At 38.1% G+C, this 23,328-nt stretch overlaps 2 protein-coding genes across 2 annotated transcripts; both read right to left on the reverse strand.

The window, feature by feature from the left end:
• Positions 1-1,257: 1,257 nt before the first annotated feature.
• LOC109043491 (alanine aminotransferase 2-like) lies at positions 1,258-11,881 on the reverse strand. The gene is given in 12 exon segments (XM_019060698.2): positions 1,258-1,853; positions 2,317-2,465; positions 3,037-3,222; positions 3,852-3,970; positions 5,191-5,311; positions 5,959-6,038; positions 6,352-6,595; positions 8,405-8,535; positions 9,659-9,767; positions 10,710-10,799; positions 11,587-11,660; positions 11,663-11,881. Coding segments are annotated over 12 exon segments (1,473 nt in total). The 5' UTR covers positions 11,742-11,881; the 3' UTR covers positions 1,258-1,762.
• A 288-nt stretch (positions 11,882-12,169) lies between these two features.
• On the reverse strand, positions 12,170-21,350 carry LOC109043492 (prostatic acid phosphatase-like). The gene is made up of 7 exons (XM_019060699.2): positions 20,723-21,350; positions 19,960-20,058; positions 19,104-19,343; positions 16,220-16,399; positions 15,528-15,651; positions 14,733-14,947; positions 12,170-13,287 (listed from the first exon to the last, which is right to left on the reverse strand). Exons 1-7 carry the CDS (start codon positions 20,885-20,887, stop codon positions 13,111-13,113), a joined length of 1,200 nt encoding a protein of 399 aa, XP_018916244.2. The 5' UTR covers positions 20,888-21,350; the 3' UTR covers positions 12,170-13,110.
• Between the last annotated feature and the right edge of the window lie 1,978 nt (positions 21,351-23,328).

Below are 23,328 nucleotides of genomic sequence, written 5' to 3' on the forward strand. Positions count from 1 at the left end.
AAACAAGTGGTTAGAAATGAAAACAAAAGAATATGATGTATGCAAAACGATAATTTGGGTATCGGAACTTGGCTGTTTTGAAAACGCCTTCAAATGTGGCGTGATACCTCACGCATTCTGGAGAGTTCAAATAGTTGTATCATTGCGCCGTAAGAATGTGACGGAAGATTTAAATGGAAATAGCCTTCAAGCAGGCTCGCCACATCCCATCTCGGGCCCTGGTACCAGTTTTAAAGCCCCCAAGCACGGAGGGTGGGGGGGGGGGGGTCCGAGGGGCATCCTCCGAGAAATTTTAGAATTTAAACGACTAATCAGACGCATTTTGAAGCTTCCATAAAGAATTTTTCCATCAATTTCTGCGGAATAATTTTTTTTTTTTCTCTACTTTCAGCACAAAATACTTGCGAATTGTTTCTCATTCATGTCACTCATCTCACTCATCTCATGTCACGTTGTACATTCAAAACATCTGGAAAATTTTTACTTTTTTTTTCGGGGGGGGGGGGGCATAAGATACTATTTTCTGCTCTATGAGGGCCAGGCCCCCCTGGACTCCTCCTTCGTTTGTCTATGGCAAGGGAGTTGTGCCATGAGCCATTGAAGTCGAGGATGCCTAGACTGGAGACTCTTAGCATCTGACGGGGAAAGAAAATGAAACGCAGTTACTAGAAATATCCCTCCGTACTGAAAATCTTGAAAATTTAAGGAGAATTCTACAGTGCCCCAGCATGTTTCTGAAAACCTATTCACCTTTTGCGAAATTTTTAGGGTAAACTTTTCACTTTTTCTTACGAAACAAGGGTTGCATGTGAATTCGTAGTGGTTTTTCAGGGGGAAACACGGGCCCCCTCCGGGACCCGGGCCCCGGTACCAGGGACCCAGTATCATCCCTTTGTGGCGGGCCTGCACACACCATGGAATGTTTTTATTTTGAGACGAAGGGGCCCCTCATATTCTATTCAAAGTCTCGCAGACTGTGTTGATAAATCTGAATGTTGATTTTCCGGGCTTTTTTGTCGGTTTTGAGGCTCCACAGGTAAAGCTGACACCTCTATAAATTATATTTCATAGTCTCCAGGGGCCCATCTATCACTTCTGAGGCCCTAGGAGCTCCCTGGGTATCCCTGTATATTTCTAAATTCAAAGCCTTAGGGGCCCTTTTAGGTCCGTTGTAGGTACACTTGTGATACCAAAGAATTTCGGGGCCTTAAAGATATTGTAGGTATTGACACAAAGATATAATAAAAAGAACAACAATTAAAAAATATTTCGACATACTTGCATATTTTTCCCTCCAATAAATATAATACTTTTACAATGCAGCCATAATTAGGTAGACCTTGACAGATTAATACACACAAAATTAATATGTTTAAATGTTACGACCCTCTATACGTCGAAGGCTAAAGTAAAAAAAGTGCGTTTATGCAATTGTGACTTCGCATTTTTTTTGCTCATGTACTATTTTTCGATAAAAAATTTGGTCAGTCAATGAAACAAATGCTCCTTGCAGTAGGTTTGGCAGAGTTTTTCAAAAGAAAAGAGACAAAAAAAGAAGAAGAAGAAAATCATCAGCCGAATCTGGCAATGACTTTTAAACAAGTATGATTGGTAATTGCAGGATTAAAAAAAACCCCATATCATTTTTACAATTTACATTTTCCGAGATTTTACTCCCAACAGGCGACCTCTTCAGTGTTACGTGCTTAGGTGGTACCACTTGACTAAGTTGTTGAACAGTCTCAAGATTCCTAGCAAAGTCTCACTTGTATTCGGCAAGGAAATTACGATGGAACTCTTCAAACTTGTTTAACATGTTCTTTAGTTTATCCGTCTGCGGGAGAATTGTGGTTCTAAAACAGAGGAAAATTACACGTGTTTGTTAAAGCGAAGGAGATATATTTGTATGCTCGTGAACGAAACTTTATATTTGAAAGTTTCACTCGAAGTTTAGCAAAATGCGACCATTACATGGAAAAAGTGAGGGCCTCCTTCGATTGATACCTTTTCAAGAAAGTAATTTTGGCCAAGTTTTGATTGAATAATTGGAAACTGGATACCCAATACGACACGCTCTTCAAGTTATACCTCACATCGTTGACAAAAAAATGCTGTAAGCCGCAAAAAACAATAAAAATTGATAAAATATTGTCCTGCCTATTTAGTGTCCTCAAATTTTAAGCCTGTTTTACCCATTTTTTACTTTTTTGTTTTCGTATTTTCGAGAAATGTCTTTAAAAGTGCTTTATCAAAACCAATAATTTAATATTTGAAACCCATATATCAATGGGCGCCTGAGAAATATTGCCTACTCACCTGATGTGATAGGTTCCAGGTTTTTGGCCAAATCCAGCACCGGGTATGACGCAGATCCCGGTGTTCTCTAGAAGTTGAAACGCGTAAAACTCCGAGGGACACAATCCAAGGTAAGTAGCTTTCTCTATTGCCTTGGGAGGCAACTCCATCTGGTTAAAATCAAAATAGAATTGAGAAGAATTTTGTCAAAAAATTCTAGGAGTTTTGTTATTCCTCTTCTCCGAGAGGATTCTTTTATCATTCCGGAGAAGAGAAAGGAAATAGAATTCAACATATGCGCGAGATAAATATTTTTATCAGGTTAAGAGACATCTTTCAACATGTAACATGAAATTGCATGTTTGTTGTTTTCCAAACTTTCGTAGTAAATACATGCAAATGACTTTTTCTGCAGTTCCGAATTGAAATCGGTTATATTTTTTCAAATTTCCTAACCGCTCGACAAAAATACAACTGAGGCAAATAAAAAGAAATCATTGAAGAGGAGAAATGGATGAAATTATCCTTGCTCAATGTACACCGTGCGAGGTGCTCAAAGTGGACTTCGGTTCTTTTGATTGGTTATACTAAAACGAAATATCAACGAAATAAAAAAAAAGGATTCAAAAGGAAATTGAAGTTTTTGGCAAAAATGGCAAAAAATTCTCAACTTTTTTTGTACACCGGTTGGCTTGTCCCCAAACCTTAATTGTGCATGTGCACTGTGATGATGAAGCATACCTTTGGAAATGCATACATGGCTCCTTGAACCGGCTGACACGACATGCCCTCCATACGATTGAACGCATCGGCCACCAACTTAGCTCTTTCTTTAAGGGAGTTTATAACACCTCTTGTTTCTTTCATGAACAGCTCATACGATAGCTCAGTTTCTCGGGGTGGATTCACAACACAATCAATCGCAACCTGTAACCCACAGAAGCGTTTACATTACTATGCAATACTTGGAAAATAACAACAAAAAACCAGTATAACGACGGTGATAGCCTGCAACCATGTATATCGTTTGTGCCGTTTCAAAATCTCCTCTCCTTCTTTTCTTTTTTAAAGGAGAACAGATCAATACCATTATTTGAAATTTTCTTCGCACGGAGAAGAAAAATCACAGCCGTGTTTAAAGATTGCTGCTGAGTAGCCTTCAATTCAGAAAATAAAGTACGATAGAAAGTCTGCAACGTCGCAACCCGAGATGCATGCCTGCGGAGTCTCAACGTCGAAGAGTAACTAATGATTGATAGTTGCAACTGATTGAGTTACGACCGTTTTTGTCTAAACTTTCAGCAACGTGTATAAAAAATGAGATGAATTTATCTAGAAAACCTAAGCTGATACAAAGCAACATTTTTTAGTATAGGTCCTATTTATTTAAATTGTATAGCAATATTTGTACCTACTTCCCTCTTTCCCTCAATTGTCACACGTATGATAATTTTTGAATAAAATGGTGATGAGCTCCGCTCAGAAGATTGAAAATTATTGCAATACCGGTGCTCTGGACACCAATAGTAAAACAAGTAACCGCTGAAGCTTCTAACCTGGCCAAAACTAGGTTGATGCATATGACTAATGGATTTTAAAAGCATGGCTTTTACTTCAGGGTCAAAGTTGATGATTTCCATGTAGGCTCCTCGGGCTCCACATTCACCCATGTAACCTAAAGAGAAAGAGAGAGAGAGAAAGAGAAAGAGAAAGAGAATGAGAATGAGTAGATATATTAAATCAATCATGAGAAAGAAATGTAACAAAAGCCTCCTTAAAAAAAAAAAAAAAAAACAAAACAAAAATAAATCCGTAAGTAAGGGCACTTCTAAACGTAAAAAAACCTGAGGATACTTAAATATGCAATTAAACGTCAATTTATTAACGTGTGCAAGAAGTTAATGCTTACTTTTTTTCGGACGGAAAATGAATTCGACCACATTTGACAATAAGGAACTACTATTTCTGGCTCCCCCACAAAAGCATCTATCTGCGTAGGAAAACTAATGGCATATACGTCGTTTCTGAGGTGGGCCAGAAAAAACGGTTAATTTATAATTGTTTATCATATTGATGACCAAAGTGCGAGACCACATATCTCTATTTGCGACGTTGCAGATTTCCTGTAATACTTCAATTTTTCTCGGAAAACTAGGCAACGTGATTTCTTGAAACTTCCTTGTTTTTTTTCTCTCCACTGCTGGAAAAAGAAGTCGCTTGGATCTAGAGCAGAATCTTAATAACATTGACAAGAAAAAAATACTCCTAATTCAATAGGATTTTTCCTTGAATCAAAGGGCCTGCAGATTTTCTTTGGATTCAAGCAAAAATCCGATTGAATCAAGAGTATTTTTTCTTGTCAATGCTTCTAAGAGTCTAAACTCTAGATCCAAGTGAATTTTTTTTCCAGTGTCTGTTAGCAGAATATTCTGTGTACATTTTAAGTTTTAATGTCAACTTGTGTCTCTTTGGAAAAATAAACCAAGTGGAGATTTCGAAACATCGCAATGGAGATACGTGTACTCGCACCTCCACATTGATACTGCCTTATTACTATTAGAGCGGCGCTGCGCGGCGCGGCGCTACGTGGCATTGCTCGCTGCGATATGCTATCGGGAAAGAAAACCAGAACGCCTTCAACTTTTTGTATATGCAACTTTAACGGCATCTGAACACGAATAGTTGCATCCATGCATCACCAATGACATCTCGTCCCGTTGCTTGCGCTAATATACTTTCTAAAACGATCTTCGTCCTTTTTCTTTTTAAATGAAAAGTGATGATCCACCCCTGATTTTAAGATTGTAAAAGACTTTTTAAAAAAATTCACTTAGTTAAATATCAACTTTCCTAGTGTTTTCTTTCCTTGTTAAATATTATGACTAAAGGGGTTACCTTTTGAAGTTGACATAAAGGAGGCGACTTCCATTTGACTAAACGGCTCACCCATCTCCGTTATAACTTTCTTAACTGAATGAAATTCATCCCCATCTCCGTAAATATTCTGTTGGTAAACCTGAAAGTTGCAGAGGCTACGAGTGAAATTGGGGCAGATTTTCTAAACGAAACGGGATGTATTCTCGTGAGGGAGATTCAAATTAATCATTTAATCATTGTAGAGAACAATCTTCAAGAAGAAAAATAAAAGCAATCTTTAAACCTAAAAAAAAAAGAAAACTGAATAAGTTCCTTTCCAAAAGCTTTCAAATGCTTTTATAAATTTTCGTCATTACTTTTTAATTGAGTTTTCATAATTTTTAATCTTTGATCCTTAATTTTTGTTTCTTTTTTATGTATTAAAAATTAAAACTTAGGAAAGTAACTTAGCTCAACACGAAACTATACACGGGGAAAAAAACACATTGGATCTAGAGTCCAGACTCTTACAAACATCGACAAGAAAAAGTACTCTTGATTCAATCAGAATCTAGCTTAAATCAAGAACCAAGCCTCTTAATTTAAGTGGATTTCGTTTTGATTCAAGCAAAAATCCGATTGAATCAAGAGTATTTTTTCTTGTAAATGTTTTCAAGAGTCTGGACTCTAGATACAATGTGTTTTTTTTTTCCGCGTGTAAGATTTTCCGGAATCGAACAGACAGTGACGCACACATTGCACTCATATTAGTTGGGAATCTCAAATGCGAAACTGATATATACTTACTTCATCAGCAAATATAAATAGTTTCTCCTTGTATGCGAACTTAATGATATCCTCAATATTTCTTCGCCTTAAGACTTGTCCTGGAAAAGAAATTGATGAAAAATGAATGTATGAGGAGGTTAAATACATGAAATTTTCAACGAAAAAAAGGGGGGGGGGGAAAGTCCGAGTTATGACTTATAAAGGGCATGCAGTATTTATCACATCGTCATCGTGGATTAGTTTCATTTGTGATTTTTTACATTTACTCTTTTCAATGTTTTTAAATTTTATGTATCAGTATTTGTAAAACTATGGTGTATATAGCCAAAAGCCTGACTGAGTATTTTGACTAGATAACCCACGCAATGGTTCCATTAAATTAAAGTATCTTTTTACCAATACTCGACTAACCTGTTGGGTTTCCAGGGTTGATAACGACAATAGCTCGGGGGTAGCAATATTTCCTAGCCTCTGTAATAGCGCGCTCGAGTTCCTGAATGTCAAGACTCCAGTTTTGCTCCTCGTGTAAGTAGTAATTTATAGGGATCATTGAAAACTCGCCTATAGTGGACGTGTATAGAGGATATTGAGGAGTGGGAATCATCACACCCGGTGCTTTGTCATCAATACGTGCATTTAGAAGCTTCAGCATAGCCTGTAATTGAAATATAAAAGAGACGTATCATATCCAATAACATACCTCAACAAAAATACTCCATCTTGAGCCAAGAAATGAGGAGAACCTCGAAAAAATTTTTTAATGCACCTCGACAATCTTGAATTCAATTCAAAATCAAAAAACCACACAAAATAATGACTAGATCTTATTTTTTTCACTTGTAAATTTTTAAGGGCTGGTACAAATTTACGAAGTTGAGCGAAAATATTCTCGATGAACCTCTGTTCTCATTTCGTAGGACTCTCATATTATTTTATATAATGTACCCCTAGACAAGGTACGAATTTAAGCATTCTGATACATATTTCTCAGCCAGAATTTTACGTAGTGCACGATTCGCGCAACAAAAATTACTGAAACAAACTCCTACCGAACATATACTAACGTTTTTATTTCACATTGGTCACGAGGAATTTGAACTGCCCGCTCTCAAGAAACTGAAAGCTCTACGTGAGTCAAATCGCGCACTACAACGGTTTCAGCAAGCTCCTCAATCGAGCAATGTTCATTTCCCGCCATGTGTTGTTCAAACTATGAGCAATTTGCTATAGCTGAGCCAATGCGTCAAGATTGAGGTTGCCAGATTTTTATATCGCAGAGACAGTCATGATACCGTTTAGCGTGCGATGTGAATCACGTAGAGCATTGAGTTTTCATGAGCGGGTGGTTTTAATTCACGCACCAAGAATCATTAAATATCTTCGTAGGTTTTCTCGGTAATTTTCGTTGTGTGTATCGTGTTGTACGTAAAATTTTGGTTAAGGAACATGTATCAGAATGCTGAAACTCGTACCTTGTCCTTGTGGTCCATTCTAAAATGTGCACAGGCAAAAATGAGGAATCAAGATAGGACGTGTGATAACGTGTAAAAATGAAACGGTGCATGATAAAGTGAACGTCAAGCAAACAATTATTCATGAAATCATGAATAAGCAGCTTTTCTGGTGTGGTCTAATTCTAATGATGGTATGGATGACAATTCGGCTAGGAAGTTTTTGGATTGGATTCCTCATGGACGAAAGCGCGGGAGACACCGAGTTAATCTTGAATGGGTGGCGTTTAACATGAAACCACCCAAGTAGCATTTTTCAACGGAAAAAATCGCTATATATTGCGATATTATCGGCGATAAAATCGCCAGGATCATCAACATCTGAACGATTATACTCGATCTCACCGCGATAAAATCGCGCTTTTATCGCCCGACAATTTATCGCGATATTTTCGATATAAAAATCGCGAAAAATGGCAATTTAATCTCGATTTTATCGACGAAAATTGATCGAAATTATATCGAACCAAAAATTGCGATGTGTAGCGATTTAATCGCCATATATCGCAATTTTTAATGCGATAGTATCTCGATATTATTGCCACCGATACAATCACGATAACCAACCGAATTAATCACTATTCATCGCGATTACTGCTCCTTTGGGCAATCTGAAATACGCGTTTTTCGACTCAGGCCAATAAATTTTGGACCGCGTTTAGCAGAAAAGAACCAAGTGACATCAGCTATTGCCAAATTAAATTGGGCAATGTAATTGTTTACAGGGGAATGTTCGTGCGGATTCCTTCGAAAATCTGAATGAATATGCTTCGCACTGAGCAGAAAATTCACTGAAATTTGCACGCAAATCCGCACAATAATTTTCACGTGTAAATTAAATTTGGCCATAGGTGATGTGGCTCGGTTCCTTTCTGCTTAATGCGATATATCTTTTGCACAGCATCTAGTGGTATGTGGAAGAGATTTTCCCGAGTAGAATACCAAGCACGTACGTCGATGCCAGTAGAAGCTCCTGAGGTGAGAATGATATTTTGCCAATCGGCTGGTGCACCGTCACGCCTATGGATATAATCTGCCACGTGCTTCCGAATCACTTCAATACCAGGAATATCCGTGTATGAACCTGTAGCAATCGAAAAACTAAAATGAGACATTAAGGCCTAAATACACACGGCGATTAATCGCCGCGATTGAAAGACGAAAGCCAATGGAGAGCCTGGATTCTGTTATTTCGACGTCAATAGATCGAAATCTAGGCTCTCCATTGGCTTTCATCTTTCAATCGCGGCGATTAAGCGCCGTGTGTATTTAGGCCCTTATATATACTTCAGTCATTTAAAATTTTTTCAGGTCTCGGCTCTTTGCTTAGAATTTGACGTATATTTTAGTTTGAAAATTCTGGAAATCTATGCAGTGAGCTCTCTGATACCTTAAATTTCAATATTTTGTCACAGTTCGTTTGATCGTTCCATTGTACGCCGATTTCAATGATTTTTGCGCCGGTTTTCGACAGGTATACCTGGTCCTGTGAAGAGTATAAATATCTAGGGGTTTTGTTAACTAAGGACGGAAATTTGGATCGAGCTATTAAAGATCGGAATGGCAAGGCAAGAAAGCTATCGCGATGCTAAATGGCGTTCTCTGGGACCAGAGTATCTCTAAGAAGACTAAAAGGAAAATTTACAACGTCATCGTGAAGAGTATCACAACTTACGGGAGTGAGGTCTGGCAATTTTCCGGGCCAATTTTCATGATATTTGCGGCTATTGATAGGAGATAGTCCTTAAATGAGCCCGTACTATTTAGATTAACTCAAAAAGGCCCGAAACGGGCCCCTTGCAGGCGCGAACCACCCACTGCGGATTGGAACATATTATTGAATGAGTTTATTATTGAATCTTGATATATCAGGAATCAAGAGGTAAAATATTGTAGTTCGTTTCCTATGAACAATGATTGAATATGCGCACTGAAACAAGAGTTGCCGGCCTTATGGATATACCGTCCGTTCCGGGCTCAGACGCTCAGAGGCCCTTATTTCCGGGTGCTGAACCCGCAGCATCGACTGCTGCGGGTTCAGCACCCGGAAGTTCTACATCCAGAACTTTTTGTCTCCGAGCCTGAAACGGACGGTATGTTTATAGAGCCCCCTTGGAGTGGCTTTCACAGCCGGAGTTTTTTTTTAACAGTGCGTGAAGAAGTATATATTATAAAGAAGTAAGAGACCTGAAACTTTTGAATCATACCCATGGTGCCTCCCGGGCAGCTAGCCAATATGTCTCTAGCTCGAACCTTGACATCATCCGGAAATTTAGGATCATCCAGAAGATGTGGAAGTGCTACTGCTGCTAATACCTGTATGAAAATAGCATCGGTGAATTGCAGTGATCCTACTAGACAATGCCTATCATTTAATTCTATGACAGCGCCGTAGCATAATCAATTTTACCCTCAAATGTATGCATTTGACCACGTAAGCAACCCTCTTTCTAAAATTACCCTCAGGTACATTGACAGTGCCTCTCCAAAATTTCTTCAAATTCCGAGTGAAATTATACCAGCTTTTTCATGTACATTTATCTAACCAAGAATGTGCGTCATACTTCTACATATAACGTTTCTGCATTCTCAAAGGTTTAAAATATCTTCAGTGGGCGGATATTCGTGACCATGTTTAAGACAGCTTTAAATGAAAGTCAAAGTTAAATTACACAGCACACAAGTATGACGAAAGATATTTTGGGGAAGGGAAAATGAGGCAGTATGGGGTGGAATTAGTCTCAAAATAACATGTGTGAAAAAAAAAATCAGCCTTTAATCTGTTGTGTCAGAACAACCGTTTAAATTTTCCGTAGTTCATAAATTTTCATGTAATTGTTCGATTTAGAATCTATTGATCTAAAAAAATTCCTAATGACAGTCATTGGCTGGACCTTTCAATTGACATTTCCATCGTTCTTTACTCTACTTTTATTATACTTTTGTGTGACTGGATGCTAATTACGTGAATAACTCAAGCGTGAAATGGAATTTTCATTGCGTTTCAAAAATTTGTAAGAGCATAGTGTCAGAAAATGAGCATGTTCGGCTTAACCTGCTTACTCATATAAATTTTACTTTTAACAGAAGTGGAATAGTTACAGAATCATTATGTGCTCCGAAAATATCTCGAGTGTCAAGTGATAGGTGAGGCAAATGGAACATTAGACATCAAAGCCCTAAAATTATCCGTTTACCCTCGTCAGTGATAATAATTTATTATCAACCTGGAACGTGATATTATTATGGATATCTCACTTGTCGAATGAAAGTGATCGGCTTTTGCCCCATGGCTTGTGCATCGCCCACGTTGGCTCTCAAAACCTCCTTGAAGGGTTTTTTCACACCCTACAACAAAAAGAAGTTATAAAATCAAAGAGAGTAGTCATAGATTTGTTATATTAATTACATAAGTTCTGTGAAAGTTTGACAGAGAGTACATGAGGAGGATTGTTTAAAGCGAAATTGATATGAAGTTATCACTGATCTAAAGTCATCATAAGGAACAAGTTCATAATGAATTGTTGATTGGTGGAAATGTAGGATTTTTGAAGTTTTAAAGATGAGGAATGAAGAAATAAAGATTTGGTACAGTGAACAGTTCATTTAATTCATTTTAAAGGTACAAAGTTCTTCTGCGTAAAATGTACAGGAAACTCAGTGAAATTTTCAGAGAATCTAAAATAGTCCTGAAAAAATATAGATTTTAAATTGCGCACAACTTACAAGAATTTGAATTTTATGTGAACGCATGGTTGGTCGATAAATACGTTTATTAGGAGGTGCCTCAATAAAACAATCATTAATACCTTAAAAAAGATCAATCAAGTTACGCATTGTTCCGAAGGAATTGAAAAGATAGTGCGCCGGGATGGTCTTCCCTTCGAATTTTACATTATAACCGACTATATTTTATGAAAAGTTAATATAAACCATAACAATTTCAATAACTTAAAATCAAATTGAAAATTATTTTCCTAAAGTTTACATGCGGTTAAGTTCTGTGGTATAGTATTTATCCTTTACAATCACGTTTTAAATGTCCGATAACCATAGACACAATCTTAAAGACGCCCATCATCGTTGTAAAATCGTGATAGCGAGAATATAAGCTAAAAATAATTAGAAATCAGACCTGTTTAAGCTCCGCTTGTATCTCCATGGCCCTGATAAAAAGTGGTCCTCTGACAGCATATTGCATCACTTTCACCCCGGATTTAAAGTTTCCAAGGTCAGACATTTTCCGCGGTTCGGACAATGCCCCCCGTTAACTTCTTTTTTCACCGACATGTCTGTGGTCTTTCTCAGAGTCCACGCAAAAGCCCTAGAGGCAAAAGTGTAGCATTGCTCTTCGAACGGAGAACACAACTCACCGCACTAGAATGACCTAACAGTGTAACATAATCTTAGATGGGCAATTAATCAAATCAGAATTTTAAGCATAGTTGCCAAGTTGATGTTTAAAATTCCCTCGGATAATTATGCCAAATTCGATGTTTAGTAACGAATAAGCCACGTAAGATAGATGGGTATTAACTGCAGCTCACTGCTGCCAATTTTGGTGGAAAGACGTGTCTTTATAAAAAAACTTCAAAATAAAAGATGATTATTTATCGATGATTATTTTCGGATGATATATTGTCGCTCGACTGCGGTGCTTTAGAGATAATAATTATTAATGCATGAGGACCCTTGATTATTAGCATACTTATCACAGACTATCCACGTATCGAATACCTCCTACCTTATCTAAATTTCTAGTGGTCATGTGGCGCGCGTGATATACATACTTATCCTTTCGTAGTTGCATTATGTAAGCATACTTTAACAGTTAGACAGTCAAAGTTCCAAAAACAAGAAAAGACATTTTAAGCCTGCTCAATTCATCATTAATAGGTAATCAGCACAGCTTTTTAACATGATGGAATGTATGACACATTACTGAGTCCCTATAAATAGAATATAATTATTCGAGTGCATTTGAAATAAAGTGCGATTGTTAATTGTTTCATAAAGCATGTGAAGGTAATTGTTATGTCTATAGGACGTGTTTATCCTAAATGGAACTATGTGCAAATGAATAAAATCTAGAGGAGCTACGAAGCACGCAAGAACTATGAATATAATTCATCTCGATTTCATCATTATAAATTGTTACATTGTGTTCATTTTAACACATATATTCCAAATGTAAAAGTAATAAAGCAATGTCGTCAGCTTTTCTTTCTTTTTTTTTAAATGAGTACTAGGATGAAAAATTTGCACGGTCAACACAGAGAGCTATTCGACGAATATTTTCTCTCTGATATACCTGTGGTCAGCCTTGGAAATCCGATGGAAAAACATTTTCATATTGAAGCCTATAGTGGAAGTGGTTTCGTTTCAATTTTCGCTCGGGGACAATGGAGGTTCCATGATTAAAGTTGAAAATAACGAAATACAAAACACGTATATTTACCTATTGGATCGAGCCTACTACTTACTTACTGATAACACAACAAAATATGCATTTATATACAGCTTCCACCCATTTTCTGCAGAAAGTAAAATTTAGGAACTTTTTAGTCATATCCACGCATCAATCAGATGTGAAATATATTAAAGTTGGCTTTATAACTTATATTATACTATAATTTGATGTAACTTATGAAGTCAATCGTTATTTTGACAATTCGCAGGCCTTTTCAAAATTTGAAATCATAGAGGGCTGTAGGACGGCTGAAAAAGCACTGAAGTTGCACATGACGTCTCCCATTTCCCCGGCTAGGACCTCCGCACAGTCTTCCATTTTCAGCACTGATAAATCATCGTCTAAACTTCCCTTTTTGTGTAAAATCTGCAAATTATAGATATAAATAGGTATTTAAAAGAAAAAAAGTTAGGTTCTTAGTTATTAAGTATTTAGTAACTTATTTTAGAAAATCACTCATTTGTACCCTAAAAGAAAATCTCGATTATGTGCTGAATGTCATGTGCCTTATACCGATCGAACTATTTGGTTGGTCAAATTGAACTTTCGATCCGTCAAAGCGGACATTTGGTTTATGAGATCAAACTTCTCGATTGATCCGCACTGATTTAAAAGAAGTTCGGTCATATCATACGAATCGAACGTTCGATCTCCCTTTGATAAACTGAATGGTTCGATGGATATGAAACACTAAGCTTCGGGCTCTCACGATCAAATTTTATCGTCAGTGCAGTGTACGACTTTCTTGATTCGGTGATTAATTTGCGTTGCAGTGTCGATGCCGCAGGTAAATATCATTCGCAATTCCAATATCTATTTCTGTTGATTTATCTTTTAAAAAAAGAAAAAAGTGAATCCAAAAATAAAGAAACATATGGAAAGTACTATTATTCGTCGAATTGTATGGGATGCTTTATTTTTGAGAATGCATGGTATCAGCCCGCACATCACGACTACTTGTGGTGAAATCAGTGGTTCTTAGTTGGGTTTGGTTCGGATAGGCAACCAAACTAACTGCTTGGCAAAGCGGAGAGTATCATCGAATTTGAAGGCGCTCTGAGCCGAGGGCGTGCTTTTGAAGTTCATTACCAATGAAAACCTTTCATATTTCGATGCGAATCATCGGAATTGGACGAGTCACCACGTATGCCGATTGCAAATTGCTGGCTATTACCTGCGACATGGACATGGTTGGTATTCTCTAAGTTTTTTTCTTTCAAAAACTGCATGTGCACATCTGGATTGCATTTTGCAAAAAGGAACCACTAGCATTGCAATGTTGCTAAGATTTTGCAACTTCTTTTGTCTTGGAGGGAAAACCCGAGTATCCATAAATAGTTTCTATTTCACTCGCTAAAAACTGTGAATTTAAGACAAAAATTACCATCTAAATTTCATAGTTTTTCACGATTTCCGCAATTTTATTGCAAAGGATGAAGTTGCACAATCTTAGCATCATTGCAATGCTAGTGGTTCCTTTTTGCAATATGCAATCCATTTGATCCGAAGCATCTTTGAGCGACTTGATTCGGCTACGATTTGCTTCGTCCTGAACATAAATGCCTCTGAAATCAGGAGACTTCCGTTTCGAGAGCAATTTCATTCGATTCGATTACGGGTTTGATTGACGAGTCGCCGCCAAATTTAAAATAGTCTCGACTGCATCAAATCAACTGAGCACGCAAACGTCGCTTGAACCATACAATTATTTTTTCTTGCTAAACTATAAAAACATAACTCAGCTGAATTGCTGAGTATCTAAACCGCTATATATCTGCGAAACTTTTAAATCTCTGTTGATCTCAACTTACTTTCACAAGATACTGATTGTTGATTTCGTGTAGTTCAATGATGAGCGCTGCTCCATAGTATGGCTGGTCTTTAATGTCCTGACTGAAGTTCATGGCTCGCCATACCCGCACCAAATTACGATCATGTGCAGAATACAAAGTTAATCGACGTTTGAAATTTTCCGGATCCTCTATTTTTCGTTTCATATTTGATACGATCTCGTTTAATATGACACCTAAAATTATCAAGGATTCGTGAGAAAAAAATGAATTTGAAGAAAAATTGACAGGGTCGATCTTACAATAGCGTTAGGTTGGGATGGTTCATGGTTCATCTGAACATCTAAAAGTTTAAAAACCCGAACTTGTAAGATGGCTGAGTCAATTATTAATAATAATCTTTTGAGGGGGTAAGTTTTTCATTTCTTCTGGGAGACCCCGAATTTCCCTTATCATAAATGATTGCACAAATATCGAGAGTCATGAGTGCCGCTCAGCTTTTCTGGCGTTGGTCAGCTCTTGGTGATAATAGATCGTAATAACAGATAATTTTTAATGAAATTAAAAATTATTTATTAAATTTGAATTTTTTATTGGCAGAATGCATCATTAAACACAGATAATGAAATTGTAAAAACTGGAGATACGGGATGGTGGGCTGTAGGACATTAAACACAAATTACAGATGACGCCATCAGGCCTCATCTGTGATTTTAACAATGGAAATTGCTCCGGGGTCGCTTAAGTTAAGGACCGAGCAAACACCGTTCCAAAAATCCAACCAAAGTGCGAATCCCTGAAGCACTGAAAAAATACCTGTCTGTAGTTTTAACATTGTAGCTGACGTGTGCAGCTCCAGAAAATCTATTTTAGCCAGCTCTCGTAGTTTTTCTTGATTTAACTGCTCAGTCCATTTCGGCGGTGGAAGTTTTTGTTGCTCCTGTAAGATCAGATTTGGATTTTAAAATAATTTAAAAATTTCATTTTGCTATTGGATATAACTCTATTAATATTCAGTGCAACCGATTGCATCTATTTAAATCAGATATTTCAAGTGACTTCTGGAATCTGATGATCAAAGTAGGGGAATGTAGCTCTATGTTTCATCATTAGACCTTGCTAACCTCTTACCTTTATCACTCGTAAGTCATATCACTTTTTCATCATAGGGTTGGTAAAGAAAGAATCTGACAAACTGTAAGTAATTGATCGTAAATATGAATACAATGAACATAATGGTATTTGGTAGTTTAAATAAGATTGAAGAAGGAAAAATTAGAGAATACGTATTGACTCACTCATTTTCTGATCAGCAGCCGGCAATATTTGTGAATACGATACAATCTTGTTTTGAACGAGAGTTGAAAAATGAAAACGAGGAAAAATAAATTAAAATGACAGGAGAAATTCTTTAAGTTTGTTGAATATATGCTGCACCGGACAAGACAAAATAACTACGATGAGACAAAAGTGGGGCTGAGAGTATTTTGATCTGGTTTTTTACTTACTACAATTAGTAAATTGTCGTAAAGGAATTTGATGCTCTTAATTGATGATAGTTCAGCGCCAGAAATTTTGGAAAGATTCGCGATGAAGTCCTTATGTTTGTTCAGCTCAAGATCAAGTATGGCATTTCTTCGTTTTTCTTCCTCCGATAACAGTGGGCAGCGTTTTCTGACTCGAAATATCTGGGTGAGAATAAAATACATTTCTTTATCATTTTCGTACTGAATTTCACCGAACCCATCCGCTTCCATTACACACTTCTGTTGAAAAATACTTCAACAAGCAATGAAACCACAACAGTTTATACTTAAGATTATTTGTCATTAAGTTAGATTTTCAAAAGAGGTTGTTCCAAAAACGCCGATTTTGGCTCCCCCCCTGGATTCGGCCCAAACTTTGCTCAGATGTTGTACTAAGTGTCCCCGACGCTTGGGCAAAATTTCAGCCCCCTCGGATAATTAGGGGGGAGGGGGCAGGGGGGCAAAGTTGCAATTTTTTTAAAACTTTAAAAATCGATATCTCGCGAACGGTTTGAGTGTAAGTGTTGCGGTTTGCGCTAAAAAACGTTAAAAAATATTCTCTACAAGAATATTAATGCTGTTTGCAAGGTTGCGTAATTTATCGCGGTCATAAATCGATTTTTTCGATTTTGAAGGTTCGACTTTTTTTCGTTTTTCGTCTCCCCTCTCCAGGCGATCGTTGCTACGTGAATGAAAACCGGTTGAGGTGATTCTCCATGAAATTCTGCATCTGCTACACTTTGTTTGACCTTGGGGAAACGATTCGTTCGTGAGTTATAGCGATTTTTCTGCGCGTTACCGGTTACGCGCGGGCGGCATATCGGCGGCGCTCCATCCCGCACGGGCGAGGCAGAGGTTGTTTCACCGCTAGGGCCTTATATTCATGCTGTAGGCTGTAATTATCGATATTTTCTCCTCCCCCACCCTTCCCCTCCAATAAATATTGTTTTAATACTTCGTTATACAGGGTGTCCCAGACCATCCGTAACAGGTCTTTTTCTCGGTTGGTTTAGGTAGTACGAAGTGGGGGACCGCGGGGTTACATAGGGAATTGACCCCAAGGAATCCGAATTTCACGGTCCCGAAACCCCCTATGCCCCCCCTTGGGAGGTAGGTGCCCCCCTTGGGGTCATGATCCCAAAAGTCGGGAGACATTGTGCCTCCCCCTTTTACGCCCCGAGGGTGGCTAGGGGGGCCTCGGGACCGTAAAAATCGGATTCCCTGGGGTCGATTACCCGGGAAATCATCTTTTTCCGGAGAATCTACGTCAATTTTCCACCAAAGGGAAATTATGGAGGAGGCCGATGTCCCCGTTTTGAAGAGATCATTTTTGGGCGCAAATTGACGTACACCCTCGGGAAAAAGATGATTTCCCAGGTAATCGACCCCAAGGAATCCGATTTTTACGGTCCCGAGGCCCCCCTAGCCACCCTCGGGGCGTAAAAGGGGGAGGCACAATGTCTCCCGACTTTTGGGATCATGACCCCAAGGGGGGCACCTACCTCCCAAGGGGGGGCATAGGGGGTTTCGGGACCGTGAAATTCGGATTCCTTGGGGTCAATTCCCTATGTAACCCCGCGGTCCCCCACTTCGTACTACCTAAACCAACCGAGAAAAAGACCTGTTGCGGATGGTCTGGGACACCCTGTATAACGAAGTATTAAAACAATATTTATTGGAGGGGAAGGGTGGGGGAGGAGAAAATATCGATAATTACAGCCTACAGCATGAATATAAGGCCCTAGCGGTGAAACAACCTCTGCCTCGCCCGTGCGGGATGGAGCGCCGCCGATATGCCGCCCGCGCGTAACCGGTAACGCGCAGAAAAATCGCTATAACTCACGAACGAATCGTTTCCCCAAGGTCAAACAAAGTCCAGCAGATGCAAAATTTCATGGAGAATCACCTCAACCGGTTTTCATTCACGTAGCAACGATCGCCTGAAGAGGGGAGACGAAAAACGAAAAAAAGTCGAACCTTCAAAATCGAAAAAATCGATTTATGACCGCGATAAATTACGCAACCTTGCAAACAGCATTAATATTCTTGTAGAGAATATTTTTTAACGTTTTTTAGCGCAAACCGCAACACTTACACTCAAACCGTTCGCGAGATATCGATTTTTAAAGTTTTAAAAAAATTGCAACTTTGCCCCCCTGCCCCCTCCCCCCTAATTATCCGAGGGGGCTGAAATTTTTCCCAAGCGTCGGGGACACTTAGTACAACATCTGAGCAAAGTTTGGGCCGAATCCAGGGGGGGGGGGGCCAAAATCGGCGTTTTTGGAACAACCTCTTTACTGTTCAAGATCTCTCGGGTCTATTTACTTCTGGTGGTAGACATTATATGTATGCAACTTTCTGGCATCTTAGGAACAAGAATTTGGTTCTCTATTGCACGCTCCACCTACACGGAAAAAAAGATCGATAGAATCCACAATACTTAGCGAGCTAATTTTAGCACATATTATAGTGAGTAATTGAAAAGTTAAAACAACCAAGTTTGTTTGCACTGTCAAATAAACCTCGCATTTTACTGATGATACTTCGAATGGAAGTATTTTAATAAAGTTTGATTCGAACAACACCATTTTAAATTTAGTTTTGAAGTATAACCAAGGTGATGTAATGATCGTTATTTATTAATTTACTATCTACTAATTTACTATCATTTGTATTAATTTACTAATAAAAAACGATCATTACATCACCTTGGTTATACTTCAAAACTAAATGGAAGTATTTTATTCAGTATTTCTGAGTCAAAAAGTGAGTGAAGGTAGGTCAAATCTTGCAAAATGCTCCTCCACCGAGGGATCGTGTATTTTGTATGATATTTCCTACGTGAAAGATAAATCAATGAGCTTACTTCATCACACTGAGGAGGAAGAGTATGCACTGGAATCGGTTGCCAGGGTAAATCAGGGTTCCAAATCTGAATCCTGACCGGTGGATACAGTCCTGCTAACACAAGCTGTGCACTCATAATGGTCCTGTCTACATAGTCCGTAAGAACAGAAATCTCTGCAGGTATGTATGCAGATGAAATAAATCCATCGTATCGATGACGTAGGAAACGCCCCAGAGCATGCATGCTAACTTTTCCTTGCTGAAACAGATAATACCCGAAATTAAATATAAACGGACAATTTCAACAAAAGAGTGCTGAAAAGCACATCCCCGCAACGTTCTAGTGCAAAGGAGGGGTTGAGAAGAGCGTGATTTGTTTTGTTCTTGTATATTTAAATATGAGAACCTACGTCACAAAAGTGTTACGAAGGACAAGAGGGGTTGAAATACCCAAATTTCCTTGAGACGCACAAGAGAGAAAACTCAACACAAAATTTTGGTTAATACGGGTAGTAAAACTTTAAATAACCCGAACCCTCGATTCACATTGAGGTTTCCTAGTCTCTTTATTATGTTTTGGGCTAAATTCACCACAAACTGTGCACGTATCAACAAAAAATTTGGGTTGGTTTGTGTTTCACTCCGTATATTAACCAAAAGTAACGCAATTACACAAATATTTTAATCAGTGAATTTTGTAAGCTGCCCGTCTTGACTTGATAGTATTTTTATACAACAAGGCTGCCATAGATATAATTCCTTGTTTCCGAGGCGGAGTAAAAAATACAATAATAATAAAGAACTGAAGACAGAGGTTGACTCAAACATTTTCCTTTTTATTTCAAAATGTATTATTACGGTTACTTAACACTCACCGCTACCAAGGCACCTAGTCCCTCTGGCCAAAATGACTCTGCCTCGTAAGGATCCATGGGGTATGTTCCTTTAGGGGCTCTTTCTCCATGACGATGAATCTGTATCCCAGAAATCAAAAATATAAAAATTTCACAATCGAACATTAATTGGTAAATTGATTGTCTGATATCAAGCGAGGAAAATGCAGTTTATAAACTGGTAGCCAATAAAGGTTGAGTGTATAAGACGCACTTTTTGCACTAGATCGTGATTGGCTACTACTACTTGTTGTTGGTAGCCAATCACCATCGAGGGGGAGCAGTGCGTCTTACGCTGATCCCTCATTGGCTGCTTTCATTGTATCTTGACTCTTACGATGCTCTAGTCGTCAGTAATTTTTCCCTTCGAATTATACATTTTTAAGAGGACAAAAACAGAGGATAGCTATTTTTATATTCTCATTAATGTTAAAAAATAAGCGTGTGAATGAATGAAACTATTATTTTAGACATTCGCTTTATCAACAGAAAGTTCCTCTTTTCTGGACTCTTCCATTTTCTCAATATTTTCCTTCTTTTCTTTGCTCTTTCAATTTTATGCAAAAACTGACTAGTTTTTTTATGCTTTTGCATTGGAAAAAATTATGCATGCAGCATTTGACATCCGTGTGAGTTCTCTGTGTTAGTTGTGAAAATGTATTTCGAACTTTAGAATAAGAATATTGCACTTTTGGTAATACATTGTAAATATCAATAAAATGACAGAAAATAAAACGATACTCACGATGCTGACAAATCGTAGCGACTGTTCTGCTTTTGGACTATTTTTCAGTAGGAGTAATCCAGCACTTGCGGTTAAAATGGAAACTACTAGAATCACCACAAAAAAAGCGCTTTTGTTTTTTAATTTATCGAAACAAGTACTAGAAGTGTTTGTCAGTAATCTCATCTTAACTTATTTTTTGCCGATGATTTATAAGAGCAAGAACATGTAAGTATCCTCTACGGACATTTACTGAAGATGAAAACAGGCGGTATGGTTTGAAATTTAATACATTTTTTCCAGTCTATAATATTGCAACCTTTATTATAAATCCCTTTAAATTCCTTAAACAAAGCAACAATAGAAGTAATCAATAATTTGGAATATGGGACAAAAGATGAAACCACTGCATAAGATAGAATGAAGATCCAAGAAATGATTTTCATATGCTGTAATTAACTATGAAACTACCCATTAGAAGTGTTTCTGCACCTCTTACTTATCACTTAAATTTTTCTCCTGAGAAATCCCTTTAATCCGCAAATTCTTTCCCGTACATTCTATAATTATCCAGATACCGATAAAAAGCTGGAAGTTTAAATTGAAAGCCAATAAAAGTGTCACCGGTGTGTAAATTATCCTAATTAATACGTGTTATTATCCATTTGAGATTGAAAAAAAAAAAAAAAAAAAAAAAAAAAAAAAAAAAAAAAAAAAAAAAAAAAAAAAAAAAAAAAAAAAAACATGCATTGATGAAGTGGTTAAGCTTTCCTCAATGAGGCTCTTAAAACAGTGATGTCTTGTGGCAAAAAAATATTACTCCAAAATAGCACTTTTTCAAGCAAAGATTCAATACTCATTAAATAAAAACACATAGCTTTCAGCCACGGTGCTTTGGTTCAACTTCCACCTGTCCAAGACAAATGCGAAGGGAGAAAAAAAACCCAAAATAACATACTTTTTCCGACGGTTGACATTTATACAAAACGGGTTTTACATTAGGCAACCACAAATAACAAGTATGAGCCTTTCGTATTAGGAGACTCCTCTTTGCCGAAAGTAGTCCACATACATGAAATTATTTAAAGTAAGGGTATATAAATATTCTCGAGTAAGTGTTTAAAATGTGAACTTGATCGTTACAGCGATTTTCAAAGAGGAATCTAACGCGAATGACATGGTCTCAGAGACAGGGACGAATGGAGGGTCTCTAATCGTAACGTTATGCCCCTCTTTTGTACCTACTTTATTTTTAATCATCATTGTTTTTAAAATGCCACGAACAGTTTTTCTGAAAAGTTTCCACGAATTTTCCTAAATGATCTCAAACGTAAGTATTGAAATTATCGAAAAATATTTACCCTTTAATTGTGGTTAAAAACCGGACGGACACCGTCAAAAGAAATGACGCGTGATCCTAGTTTTGCGGCAATTTTAGCGTTGCGCAAGCCAGGGAGGAGGCGCGGTCGAGCGTCGAGTCATCTTCACAGAGTGATGCGCCTTCAATCCAGCTAGCAGCAATATGCCCATACCCGAGGTCGAATAGTTATCAATTTATCAAAAATAGTTTTCGCCTCGCAGTGCGTTTAGAGCAATGCGAGAGGTATTCATGCAGTCTTGCAGGCGCTAACATACGTTCATGCCAACTGCACTGTTTGGCGCAATGCATGAAGTATTTCTACAGTCTTGCAGGCGCTGATATAAGTGTGACGACGCGACGGCCGCACTGTGTTTGACGCGGTTACTAGCACTTGCGCTAAGATAACCGCGGCATCGAATAATGGGGCTTGAGAGGACCACGCTAAGTTTCGACGCCGCGCCGTATGAGGATTCCAACGTCGCCTCGTTTCTGTGGACAAAATATTTTTTCCGAAGAATGTTAGGACAATTCTCCAAGTTAGCTCTTTTAGACTGAATGGACCATTAAACAATTAAGGTCCGAATTTAAGAATTGTGATACACGTTTCTCGACCGAAATTTTACGGAGAACACGATTCTTGCATTAAAAATCAATGAAATTAACTTCTACCTAAGATATTAACGTTTTTATTGTACACTATGGCTACGGGAACTTTACATTGCCTGGTCAAAAGAAAAACAATACCCTCGGCGATACAATTTTTGCAATTTTTTTTTTTTTTTTTTTGAGGAAAAAGTTACCTTTATAGCTTGAAATGTATGTAGAATATTCTTCCAAAGGAGAAGAAAAAGTAAGATAGTTTTAAATAATTACGTTGAGTATGGCAGGATGTAAGCTTTTGCAACGTCCCAAAGCCTCGCTCCGAACTTCCCGTTGTGTGAATTGTATTCTTTACGTAAAATTTTGCGGTAAGCCTCCAGCATCAATCCATCATCCACGGTGATTTCCTAGGGCAGCCGAATCATCAGCTGACCGAAAAAAGCGCCCGGAAATGACGCAAAACCGCGCATTTCCGAACGGAACGAACGAAATAACCGATCTTTCAAAGGGCGCAAAGGCTGGGCGGCCCGCCGCGCTCAGGTGCGGTGGCGTTTGCGGACGCGGCGTTTGCGGATTCTAAGAATCGGGTGGCGTTTGCGGATTCTCATATTTTGACGGTGGCGATTGCGGACATGCGGAACAGGGCCGATGGACTTTGCGGACCGAG

The sequence above is a fragment of the Bemisia tabaci genome, chromosome 3 (genome assembly GCF_918797505.1).
Source record: "Bemisia tabaci chromosome 3, PGI_BMITA_v3".
NCBI lineage: Eukaryota > Metazoa > Arthropoda > Insecta > Hemiptera > Aleyrodidae > Bemisia > Bemisia tabaci.

What these genes read in the sequence shown, in the direction of transcription:
- LOC109043492 (XM_019060699.2), bottom strand. Translation starts at nt 20,887, where the DNA reads ATGAGATTACTGACAAACACTTCTAGTACTTGTTTCGATAAATTAAAA. An exon ending in CGCTACGATTTGTCAGCATC is followed by an intron (nt 20,059 to 20,722) that starts GTGAGTATCGTT and finishes TCTGGGATACAG; the next exon opens with ATTCATCGTCATGGAGAAAG. An exon ending in TTCCTCCTCAGTGTGATGAA is followed by an intron (nt 16,400 to 19,103) that starts GTAAGCTCATTG and finishes ATTCTCACCCAG; the next exon opens with ATATTTCGAGTCAGAAAACG.